Genomic DNA, 12437 nt, shown 5'->3' with positions numbered 1-12437 from the left:
CAGAGTGAGTTCCAGGACAGCCTGAGCTTGCACAGAGAAACCCTGTCTCAAAAATGCAAAAGAGAAAAGAAAAAAAGAAAGCTCTAGCCTGAAGGCCTTGAACTTTTTTTATCCAGTCCCTTCCAAAGGCCACAAGGAGTCAGAAGACTAGGCCACCCAAGGATGTGCCTTCATCACAGGCTCTTAAAGGGTTAGGAGACACCCAGATACAAAGACTAGAAGGCCTTGGCGGTCTTCTGGATACTCCATCACCCCTATCCTACTTAATAGATTAGGAAACCAAGGCCCAAACAAGAGTAAGACTTATCCAGGGCCTTAGAGCTCAGTGGTAGAGGCAGGCCAGCACAGGGTTGCCATTTGACTCTCTCACCACACGCTCACGCTGCTACCTAGGGATCAGGATCCAAGCAAAGGGACAGAGCTGAGGCAGCTCCCCTGCCCAGCCTGGGGACAGGCCGGAATGAGGTTCTGCAGGGTGGGAGATGAGGTTTCCCTTTGCCTTTCAGATGAAGACTTCCGGGGAAGGCGGCAGGAGGTACCTAAGGTGGAAGAGGCCCTAAGAGAAGGACAGTAAGAGGTATGGCTTGGGGCCAAAGCTTGCAGGAGCAGCTTGGATGAAGACCTTGCCCCACCATGTGTCTTCCCAGGGATCCAGAAGTGCTGGGATGCAATATCACAGTAACACTGATCCTGGTTTACTTCTCCTGTGGCAGAACACAATTTCCCCCTGCATACCAGCATGACATATATATATATATGGCTTTTTTGAATCTCACTTTGTAGATCTCAGACTCTCAGAGATCTGCCTGCTTCTGCCTTCCAAGTACTGAGTGCTGGGGTTAAAGGCATGTGCCACCCACTACCCACTTTTTTTTTAATGCAGTTTTATGTAACCCCGTTACCCTTGAATGCACTGCTGATACAGACAATGCTGGCTTTGAACTTCAGACCCTCCGGTCTCCTCTTCCCAAGTGCTGGGATTACAGACTTGCTACATCACACCTGCCTTTTAAACTTTTAAGAAACTGGTTGTTTTTTCATTTGGCAAACAATAATCGCACCTGCCTTTGACAGCTGCCCTGAGCAGAAAAAAAACCAAATCAGCATTTAACCTTGAAAAGCTTGCAGCCCCACTGAAGAGAAATTCCAGGACACACAGCGAATATTAAGAGGATAATGTAAGAAACATTGTGGTAGCCACGAACATGCAGAACTATGTTCAGTCTTCTGCCTAGGTTGGATGGTCAGGGATCTGCTGAAGGTCAGGAAATAGCCCCTGGAATGGCTACTTCTGTCCAGAGCCCTAGGGCTGGTCTGCCTTTCCTCCTGTCTCCCTTGTATACTCTTCTGGGGGACATACATCTGCAGAGACTAGGCATGCCTGTCCTTCTCCGTGTGCCCCGCCCCCAGTGAGAAAGCCTGCCCACCCATCTGCTTTACTTGTCCAGCTGCTGTCCTGCTTCCAGTGTTCAGCATCTACTAGGCTTTCCTGAGCTGTGGTTTGGCAGGTCTGTTTCCAATATGGAGGAACAGATGCTCCTCCTAGGGTAGTTGTAGAGGTGAGATATCCAGGCAAGAGAGGGCACAGCCAGCAAATGTAGGCAGCACCCTCTTCCCTTTTGTCCCACATCCACATTCTTCTCTTCAGCTTTCTTCTGCTGTGTTCCTCAGGCTTTCCTCACCCATAGAGTTTCACCCCAGCTTCCCACTTTTCTGGAGTACCCAAGTAAGGGCAGCTAGGAAAATACCCACATTCCTACCCCATCTTTCATCCCACTGGTCCCTAGGGAAAACAAGTACCTCCCAAAGCCACCCCATGTCAGGACTTGCTCATCACTTTTGAGTCTTCCAACTTTTTCCCCTCTCAGGTCCCCACTGTAAAAGCCAGCATCCTGCTTTGTCTACTGCAACCTGGCAGCCTCCAGAAAAAGACTGAATCAAGGTTGTCTCCTGGCAGGTCCAGGGGCTGCTGTGCATTGGTGCTCCTGTCTACACTCAGTGCTCAGGTTTTGGCTGAAACTCTTCTTGGCTTGCCTATAACCCCAGAAGCCCTGATTTTTCTAGGAGCCTGCCTATCCGTTGCTCTGCCCTTGACTCTCCTCAGTCTTCTCCCTTCCTGCTCTAAGGGCCCATCTGTCCATTCTACAGTAGCTGCTCTTCCAGATCAGCTAGGTCCCTCCTGTACCCTGTGGTCTCTACAGAGCATCCTGTCAACTCACTGCCAGCCAGTCTTTCCCTGCTTCCTTTCTCCTTCTGCCTTTTCCCATCAGAGTCTTGACAGATTTGTCACTCATGTCTTCATTGCTCTACCTGTCAATCCCATCACCAAACACCACTTTTTGTTTGCTTTGTTTTGTTTGTTTGTTTTTGAGACACTATTTCTTTTTTTTAGCTCTGGCTGTCCGGGAACTAGACCAGGTTGGCCTTGAACTCACAGAGATCTTCCCCCTTCTGCCTCCTGAGTGTTGGGATTAGAGGCATGTGCCACCACAGCCTGGCCACCAAACACCACTTTAGCCCTACTTCTGCCATAATGGTTGGTTTTTTTTGTTTGTTTGTTTTGTTTTGTTTTGTTTTTCATGTGTCTTCTGAGCAAAAGTCTTAAGAGCTCAGCCTGGTGCCTGAAGCCCACCAAATTCTTCTAGCCTGGGATTGCTTTTCTGCCCCTTCAAGTCCTCTTACTTAGTGTAAGCTACTTGGAGATACTAACCAGACACAGGCTGGGTGGGTCAGTCTCCCACCTGTGAGGCCTCCCCATGCAGGGGCTTCCTTCCCATGCCATTCTCCAACTCCATGTCTTGCTAGTCAGGTTCCTGAAGTTGAGCAGGGTCCCCAGGATGATTTTGAGCCACTGGAGAAAGGAGGAGGCACCTCATATTCTCCAAGAACCAGTGGCAGGGAAAGACCAGGGTGCCCCTTTGATGAAAACTTCACACATTTTCCCTGCTCCCCAGGTGCTGTCGGCTTCACCTTGCCAGAGCTGCTCTTACCCCGTGGAGGCGACCAGACAGCAACACCAGTGCCCTCCAGCTGCAGCAGAGACAGATGGTGCTTGCACACCAAGGCCCAGGCTTCTTCAGCCACAGCCCAGCCACTGCCACTTTCCAAAGGACTTAGAACTTTCAGAGTTGCTTGTGATTGGAGGAGGGACAGAAGCCAGCCACAAGCCCACTTATAGTCTGGCTCCTCTACAGGGAATGAGCAGAAATACAGGAACCACCCCTCCCTTCAAAAGAAAAAGAAAAGAAGAGAAAAGAAAAGAAGAGAAAAGAAAAGAAAAAAGTCAAGATTCTAGGAAGCAAGCGCCAAGGTTGCAGTTTAGGAACTGCAAAATGACCCATCCTGAGGCTTTTTGAGCCTGATGAGGGTTCTTCTGCTTCTTTCCCCTCTCTCCTGGCCTGTCACAGTGGGTCTGAACTCCCCCCCCTCCGCCACCGCCCCCTGTGGCCTTTTTTCCCCAAAGGTCTGCACCTCAGCCTTGCCCCTGACTGCTGACTCCTGGCCCCGCCCCCTCCACGGAACTCTGGACACTCTGGCCTTGTCAGGTCCAGCTCATAGGGCTGCTTCTATTAAGGGCTGGCTGTCACCTCCAGCAGCCTCCTCTTGACCCAGCAGGGATGGGGAGGGTGACCCCGGAGCTGGAGGGATTCTGTCTAGGCAGGGTCTTTAGTTTGGCAGAAGACGGAAGCTGGTTGTAAATTTACATCACAGTTCCTCGGGGGCCGGACCAGTCCTTCGGTTTTATAAGATGGGGAGGCGCTGGAGTTTCAGGGTGGGAGTGACCCCAACTGAGAAGGAGCAGGGCTGAAGCGCAAGCTGCAGAGGCTGCCAGCCTGGGGCAGGAGAGGGGCCTGGTAAGCACCTAGAAACAAGAACTTGCCGGGTGCCTCAGGTGGAGAATCAGAGGTGACCTGAGAAAGAACACTCCGATTCTAGGAACTCTTAGCCGGCACCAACCACTGCCAAAGGGACGGAGGCGGCACCCACGTGCCGCTGTCCCATGACCTGGGAACGCGCTAACCTTTAGAGAGAGCCAGGAAGCCTGGGCAGGCGCGGGTGGGATCCTGGTGGAGGATGCTTGGGTGATAGGCGCTGGCAGGAAGTGGGAGCGTAGCGGGAATGGGACCGCAATCGCTTCGACTCCTCAACTCCTGCTGGTTGGTCGAGCTTCCCCGGGCTCGGGAGAGCAGTGCGCGCAGGGAGTAGTAACCAAGTCTGGAAGCGTGTGCAGTGCGGGGTGGGGGTGGGGACCACGCTGGCCCCGGGCCAGGCCTGTGACCCCCTGGAGAGGACAGCTCCCTACCTCCCAGGAGCACTGGGCAGCTAGACTGTGCTCCAGACGTGTCTGGGCCTTCCCTGCTCCAGGGCTAGCCACACTCGGGGAAAGCCCTAGGTCTGTGTGTGTCACTTTGTTGTTTTTTGTTTTTTTTTCCCCCTCCTGTGTGCGGTTTGTTTCCTTGGAGCTGTTTCATAGGAATTCCGGTAATAAAGACTTGGTGTTCTCGTGGTGCTCTGATGTGGCTGGCGGCGTGGGCTGGACCCTCCCTCCTTTTGCCTTATAGGGGAGAATTTGGCCTCTGGAGACATGCGGAATCCTTGGGTGGCCCCGCTTTCCCCCATCCCCACCCTACCCTCCCGTGCCCTTGCTGGGTTCACTCTCAAGACTATTTCTAGGGTCCAAAGGACTCAGGCGCCCTGCATACCGCCTCAGGTGGTGACGCCTGCTGCCTGTGCGACCTGCTGGCTTTGTCTAGCGCTGCTCCTTCCTTCCTCTTTGCCACACGAGAAACCACTTGCTGATAATGGAGAGAACGGTGTTGAGAAACACAGCTGGTTGCGAAAGCGCCTTGCTGTGCCACCCTGCATTAAACGCAAAGCTTCTGGTGTGTTGGTGACGTTGGGCCTATTGGAAGCTCCGAGGTGTGCATCGCTCAGGTGTGTGCCTCACACTTGAAAGGGAACACAAGGTTCTTCCTCTAGAAGTGTCATAGCTTCCTCTGCCCCCAACTTAGCTGGACTCCCTTTTCACCCTTACACTGGCAGGGATAGGGCGCTGGCTACTGAAAGAGGAAACGTATGCCCTCTGCTGAACCGGTAATTCAAGGTTAAAAATTCTTCGTGTGGAGCCAAAGGCCCCCCTGTGGCTTTTAACAACACATCTTGTTCTGGACTCTGGGTCATCCCGCCAAGGCTGTCTCCCAAGGAAAGGATTTCAAGCTACGACACAAACAACTGTCCCCATGCCTTTCCATCAGAGTCCTACCTTGACCCCAGCAGGTAGAGGTAGGCTGGTAGGGCAGCATCCCCGGAACAGCTGGCCTGCTGTGCTAGGCAAACGAAGATTCTCGTCCAGCCTCTGGCCAGTTGTTCATCAGTGTCCTAGAGGTATGCAGTACTGAAAAAGCCACCTGTGAGCTGGTAGGAATGCTTGTTCTCAGGGTTGGGGAGCAGGCTGTGTGGCTAAGGGCAAACACTGCTCCTGGAGAGGAACCAAGTTCAAACTCCCAACGCCTACCAGGCAACTCCCAATTGCCTGTGACTCTAGTTCCTTTGCCTCTGATGCTCACTTCTGACATCTCTCTCTCTCACACACACACACATATGTGCATAATTTTAAATAAAATTTTTTTTTAAAAAAGAAATGTTCCCTTCCAGGCCTTCTGAGTCAGAAAGTGGGGGCCGTAACCATGCAATCTGTGTTTCCTATACACACGCTGGAATTTGGGAGCCGTGGTGTTAGGCTACTCCTCAAATGGTTTTCCAAAATTCTATGCTTAGTACTCTAGACCAATTAAATCACCGACTATGAGGCTTGTTTTTAAAGTGCCCAAGGAGGTTCAAATCTGTAATCAAGTCAGACGGCTCCAGGCTGTCAGTCACGTGTTTCATGAGCCAAGCTGACCTTGCCCAATAACAACCACCTTACAGACAAGGAAATGACATAACTTTAGGTGACCTACCAAGATCACAAAATTGGAGCTGGGTTAGGCTAGAAAAGGGGCTCCCGGCTAACTCACCTGAAAGCTCCTTGCCTCTCCTCAAAATGTGCTCCATGTACTCCCTGGAAGCTTATTAGAAATGCTTATAAGATATCTGTCTACCAGCAGGGAGAGCCTAGCACTCCAGAAGTGGGAAGTGCTTTTAGGAGTTTGAGGCCAGCCTTGTTTACAGAGTGAGTGACATCCAGAGCTGCAAAGAAGAAACCCTGTCTCGAGAAGCCAAAAACAAACAAACAAACAAACAAAAAACTACCAAAGTTACAATGGGAAGGCATTGTACCAAGCCCTGAAGAGGACTATAATTCATTCTCAAGCTTGAAAACCACAGTTCAGGGCCAGTGAGATGGCTCAGTAAGTAAAGGCAGTGGGCTGACAGCCTGAGAATACGAGTTTGATCCCCAGGTCTCACTATGGAAGGAGAGAACCAGTTCCTGTTCTCCTCTGATCCCCGAGTGCATGCCTTGGCATGCGCAAGTGAGCGCACACACAACTATAATAAATAAACATAAATTGAAAAAGAAGACAGCTCCCGGAGTGCCAGAATTACGTAACGTGTTTTTATTCATCAAGTGACTTGTATGAAGGTTGTAGCTTAAGAAGAACAGGGGTTGAGATTTGCATTTTAGAATACATTCATCCTATAGACCCTGTTGTTCTTGGTTTGCTGTGTAGCCTGGGGATTCGATTGTAAGATCTCGGGTGATTCTAATATACAGCAAAGTTCTTAGAGCCAGGTGCCATTTTGCCTGTTGGTGTGAATGAGACTGAAGGTGATTGTACTACACCACAGGGTGAAGGGGGCCTGGGAGAGCCATGTGAAGACCGGACCCAGAGACAGCCTGTCCCTGACCATGGCCAGCAGCCCTTGGACTTCACGCTCACCTGCACATGTGAAGATCCTTGTAGCCACGAGGTGGTATTCAAAGATTTCTGTAAAATTCAGCCAGGCTGTTCAGGATTGGGGCCTCCCGGTGCCCCTGGTCCCTTCATACATTTTGGCATCCCTTGGCATTGGTCCCAGCTTGCTAGAAAATCATAAGGTCTGATCAACGTTGTGCACAGCAGAATGGTGTGGGTATGTTGGAGTCTCAGTTTCTGTCCCCTAGTTCTCTTGAAAGCACCTGCTTGGGAATGGGGGGGATAGTAGTCAGAGAAAAAAAAAATTTTTTTTAAGCACAGAGGCAGGTAAGGTGTGGGATGACATGATGATAGCAGTTACCGGGGCTCACTGTGTGCTAGTCACTCTTGTGGGGTGCTTTGTATGTTTTAGTGTACCTAACTCTGCAATGAGGATATGAAGTTTGTACTACTCCCGTTCTTACACGCCAGTGAACAGAGGCACAGGGAGGCCCCTTGTATGATATCCCTGGATTTGAACCCATGCAGTAGAACCCCAGAGCTGATGCCTAAACGCTAAGCTACCTGCTAGGGATGGGAGGAGGGCAAGCGATGAGATCCAGGATCTTCACGTGGCTACAATTTGTGAAGAACAGAAAGGGCCTGCCTGCTCAGGAACACCTACCTCCCAGGGGCAGGACTGCCAGCAGAGCCAGGACTCCACCGCTGGCATTCTTTATCCGGGTTTAGAAACAAAGTCCTAGCCTATCCGACAAGCAGCAGGCCTGCTTTTGAGAGGGAAGCACACGGACTCCTTATGCCCATTACCACAGCCCAGATTAATTTGTTGGATTAGTGATCTGGGCCAGCTCGGAGCAAACTGGGAATTTCTGGAAGGGGGGGGGGAGAAGGATGCTGGAAAGGGTCTGTGAAAACCTACTGCCACCAGGTGGTCATTTTGCAAAAGTGGAAGTCACTGACCACGGAAAATGGAACATCGGCTTTGCAGGAGGCCATGAGTACACCTTCAGCTCAAGCCATTCAGCCCAGAATTTTTTCATGAAGCCACATTTGGTGAAACTCGCAAGATGAAGATGTTTTTAAATGTAAAATGTCACTGGAACTATATAAGAGTCAGGACCCATAAACCCTACTCTGCCTGGGGTGCCTTGGCCTGCCTACAGGTGTCACTTTTATCTCTCTCTCTATATATTTATTTTTGAGAGGATCTCACTATGTAGCCCTGGATGTCCTGGACTCACTCTGCAGACCAGGATAGCCTCAAACTCACGGAGATCTGCCTCTGCCTCTGCCTCTGCCTCTGCCTCTGCCTCTGCCTCTGCCTCTGCCTCTGCCTCTGCCTCTGCCTCTGCCTCTGCCTCTGCCTCTGCCTCTGCCTCTGCCTCTGCCTCTGCCTCTGCCTCTGCCTCTGCCTCTGCCTCTGCCTCTGCCTCTGCCTCTGCCTCTGCCTCTGCCTCTGCCTCTGCCTCTGCCTCTGCCTCTGCCTCTGCCTCTGCCTCTGCCTCTGCCTCTGCCTCTGCCTCTGCCTCTGCCTCTGCCTCTGCCTCTGCCTCTGCCTCTGCCTCTGCCTCTGCCTCTGCCTCTGCCTCTGCCTCTGCCTCTGCCTCTGCCTCTGCCTCTGCCTCTGCCTCTGCCTCTGCCTCTGCCTCTGCCTCTGCCTCTGCCTCTGCCTCTGCCTCTGCCTCTGCCTCTGCCTCTGCCTCTGCCTCTGCCTCTGCCTCTGCCTCTGCCTCTGCCTCTGCCTCTGCCTCTGCCTCTGCCTCTGCCTCTGCCTCTGCCTCTGCCTCTGCCTCTGCCTCTGCCTCTGCCTCTGCCTCTGCCTCTGCCTCTGCCTCTGCCTCTGCCTCTGCCTCTGCCTCTGCCTCTGCCTCTGCCTCTGCCTCTGCCTCTGCCTCTGCCTCTGCCTCTGCCTCTGCCTCTGCCTCTGCCTCTGCCTCTGCCTCTGCCTCTGCCTCTGCCTCTGCCTCTGCCTCTGCCTCTGCCTCTGCCTCTGCCTCTGCCTCTGCCTCTGCCTCTGCCTCTGCCTCTGCCTCTGCCTCTGCCTCTGCCTCTGCCTCTGCCTCTGCCTCTGCCTCTGCCTCTGCCTCTGCCTCTGCCTCTGCCTCTGCCTCTGCCTCTGCCTCTGCCTCTGCCTCTGCCTCTGCCTCTGCCTCTGCCTCTGCCTCTGCCTCTGCCTCTGCCTCTGCCTCTGCCTCTGCCTCTGCCTCTGCCTCTGCCTCTGCCTCTGCCTCTGCCTCTGCCTCTGCCTCTGCCTCTGCCTCTGCCTCTGCCTCTGCCTCTGCCTCTGCCTCTGCCTCTGCCTCTGCCTCTGCCTCTGCCTCTGCCTCTGCCTCTGCCTCTGCCTCTGCCTCTGCCTCTGCCTCTGCCTCTGCCTCTGCCTCTGCCTCTGCCTCTGCCTCTGCCTCTGCCTCTGCCTCTGCCTCTGCCTCTGCCTCTGCCTCTGCCTCTGCCTCTGCCTCTGCCTCTGCCTCTGCCTCTGCCTCTGCCTCTGCCTCTGCCTCTGCCTCTGCCTCTGCCTCTGCCTCTGCCTCTGCCTCTGCCTCTGCCTCTGCCTCTGCCTCTGCCTCTGCCTCTGCCTCTGCCTCTGCCTCTGCCTCTGCCTCTGCCTCTGCCTCTGCCTCTGCCTCTGCCTCTGCCTCTGCCTCTGCCTCTGCCTCTGCCTCTGCCTCTGCCTCTGCCTCTGCCTCTGCCTCTGCCTCTGCCTCTGCCTCTGCCTCTGCCTCTGCCTCTGCCTCTGCCTCTGCCTCTGCCTCTGCCTCTGCCTCTGCCTCTGCCTCTGCCTCTGCCTCTGCCTCTGCCTCTGCCTCTGCCTCTGCCTCTGCCTCTGCCTCTGCCTCTGCCTCTGCCTCTGCCTCTGCCTCTGCCTCTGCCTCTGCCTCTGCCTCTGCCTCTGCCTCTGCCTCTGCCTCTGCCTCTGCCTCTGCCTCTGCCTCTGCCTCTGCCTCTGCCTCTGCCTCTGCCTCTGCCTCTGCCTCTGCCTCTGCCTCTGCCTCTGCCTCTGCCTCTGCCTCTGCCTCTGCCTCTGCCTCTGCCTCTGCCTCTGCCTCTGCCTCTGCCTCTGCCTCTGCCTCTGCCTCTGCCTCTGCCTCTGCCTCTGCCTCTGCCTCTGCCTCTGCCTCTGCCTCTGCCTCTGCCTCTGCCTCTGCCTCTGCCTCTGCCTCTGCCTCTGCCTCTGCCTCTGCCTCTGCCTCTGCCTCTGCCTCTGCCTCTGCCTCTGCCTCTGCCTCTGCCTCTGCCTCTGCCTCTGCCTCTGCCTCTGCCTCTGCCTCTGCCTCTGCCTCTGCCTCTGCCTCTGCCTCTGCCTCTGCCTCTGCCTCTGCCTCTGCCTCTGCCTCTGCCTCTGCCTCTGCCTCTGCCTCTGCCTCTGCCTCTGCCTCTGCCTCTGCCTCTGCCTCTGCCTCTGCCTCTGCCTCTGCCTCTGCCTCTGCCTCTGCCTCTGCCTCTGCCTCTGCCTCTGCCTCTGCCTCTGCCTCTGCCTCTGCCTCTGCCTCTGCCTCTGCCTCTGCCTCTGCCTCTGCCTCTGCCTCTGCCTCTGCCTCTGCCTCTGCCTCTGCCTCTGCCTCTGCCTCTGCCTCTGCCTCTGCCTCTGCCTCTGCCTCTGCCTCTGCCTCTGCCTCTGCCTCTGCCTCTGCCTCTGCCTCTGCCTCTGCCTCTGCCTCTGCCTCTGCCTCTGCCTCTGCCTCTGCCTCTGCCTCTGCCTCTGCCTCTGCCTCTGCCTCTGCCTCTGCCTCTGCCTCTGCCTCTGCCTCTGCCTCTGCCTCTGCCTCTGCCTCTGCCTCTGCCTCTGCCTCTGCCTCTGCCTCTGCCTCTGCCTCTGCCTCTGCCTCTGCCTCTGCCTCTGCCTCTGCCTCTGCCTCTGCCTCTGCCTCTGCCTCTGCCTCTGCCTCTGCCTCTGCCTCTGCCTCTGCCTCTGCCTCTGCTTGGATTAAAAGAACGTGCTACCTCACCTTTATCTAGGCAAAGTGTTCTGCCCTCAGGATCACTATAATTAAATTAAGACAGAAAACAAAACAACAAAAAAACCAAACACACCGAGAGGATTACTCCAGGGACTCTAGCGTGAGCACTTGTGAGGCTCAGCTTAATCTGCGCAAGCTTGGCTTGCAGTGACCTTGTTGCCCCCAAATGTGGCCTGGATGCAGGGCTCTCAATGCTACAACCAAGAAAGTTCAAACTTTCACTGTCAACTTGCGAAAGTTGGTTACCTTATTTGCATACTTGTAGACTGGCCGTCATCAACCAGGAAGCTTGTTAGAAATGCAGTTTAAGCCCCCACTCCAGGCCAACCTAAACAGAATCTGCCTTTCTCCAACTCCCTAAGAGCTTTCCCCCAGATTTACCCCAGATTCACACACCCCGAAATACCTGCTCTGAAGGCCTCTCATCCTCCCTGAGCCATGAAACCCAGCAGAGTGATTCTGATTAGCATAAACTCCAACAGAAGGTCCCTCAAGCTCAGCTCAGCTCCTTCCTCTTCCCTTGGTGGTGGAGAGGAGCCAAAGTCACACAGACCTCAGGGGCAGTCATGGGCACAAAGTCTTGATCTCTCCTTTGTCTGTGCTGGATTCTCCTCCCGGGCAATCACCCGTTGGCAAGGGAAGCCATGCAGCACGTCACATTGTCTCGTGAGCTGTTAGGTGTGATTTAACCATGGAACGCTCTGCTCCTAAACCATGGGATGTCCTCAGAAGCTGCCATCAGCTCACTGCACTAGTGCTTTGCAGAATTAACACACCAACACCCACAAGGCTCTCTCGACCCTATCCCCCGCCCCATGCCCCTGAGACAGGATCTCGCTGTGTATCCCAGACTAGCCTGAACTTTGAGATCCCCCTTGCCCCCACCTTCTGCCTCCCTAGTGCTGAGATTACATGCGTGCACCACCACTCCCAGCAAACAGGCTTTGTAAGAAGTATTTATTCATTCCTGAGACAGTGGACAGTCGGGGGCAAAAATGACAGGACACATTCAGCACGTGGTAGGGTAGGAGACTAACTCTACACAGACAGCGTGTCTTGAAAAGGCAAGGGCAGATGTGTGCAGGCAGCTCGTAGGTGGCCTGTGGTCACTACGGCTTCATTTGGCTTCATTTGTCCTAACTCGGGTTCAGTCATTCGTGATGTTCACTAGAAAGCTCACTAGGAATCAGTGGAGGGCCCTGCCCCAGGCTGCGTGTGGACAGAGACAGGCCCAGTTCCTACTCTGAAGGAGGCCCAGTGAGATAGACTCAGCCTAGTAAACAGAGTTGTGGGGGAAAGACTAGGTTGGGGCAGTAACCCCGTGTGGCTGGGTCTGATGGGGCCTGCAGGTACAGCTGTCCTAACGTGCACGCTCAGCCAGAAAGGAGAGCAGAGCCCACAGCCTGCAGAAGAGCAAGGCTCTGCATCTACCCTTCTCTGTCTTGCACACTCCTTGTCCTGGACCCATTCAGTTGGTGTGTGTGTATATGATGTATATGTGTGTGGTGTGTGTTCTCTGTGTGTATGTGTGTGTTTGTGTATGGTATGTGGTGGTGGTGGTGGGGTGGATCTGTGTGTTTTGAGACAGATCTCTTTGTATACTCTAAGCTGGCCTGGAAAA

The 12437-nt window shown here is 54.2% G+C and overlaps 1 protein-coding gene across 3 annotated transcripts in view; it reads left to right on the top strand.

Annotated features, from left to right (window-relative positions):
- The window catches only part of Cuedc1 (CUE domain containing 1), an 83109-nt gene extending 78601 nt beyond the window's left edge, over positions 1 to 4508 (top strand). For all 3 annotated transcript variants that reach the window (XM_060387006.1, XM_021658138.2, XM_060387005.1), the window contains 2 exons: positions 507 to 577; positions 2955 to 4508. In XM_060387006.1, coding sequence (XP_060242989.1) covers positions 507 to 574 — 68 coding nt within the window. In that variant the 3' untranslated portion in view covers positions 575 to 577; positions 2955 to 4508. The remainder of the gene's footprint in view (positions 1 to 506; positions 578 to 2954) is intronic.
- The last annotated feature ends 7929 nt before the right edge of the window (positions 4509 to 12437 follow it).

This window comes from Meriones unguiculatus, chromosome 7 (genome assembly GCF_030254825.1).
Source record: "Meriones unguiculatus strain TT.TT164.6M chromosome 7, Bangor_MerUng_6.1, whole genome shotgun sequence".
NCBI lineage: Eukaryota > Metazoa > Chordata > Mammalia > Rodentia > Muridae > Meriones > Meriones unguiculatus.
The sequence above is the reverse complement of the archived record's forward strand: the minus strand, read 5'-3'. Positions and strand labels throughout refer to the sequence as shown.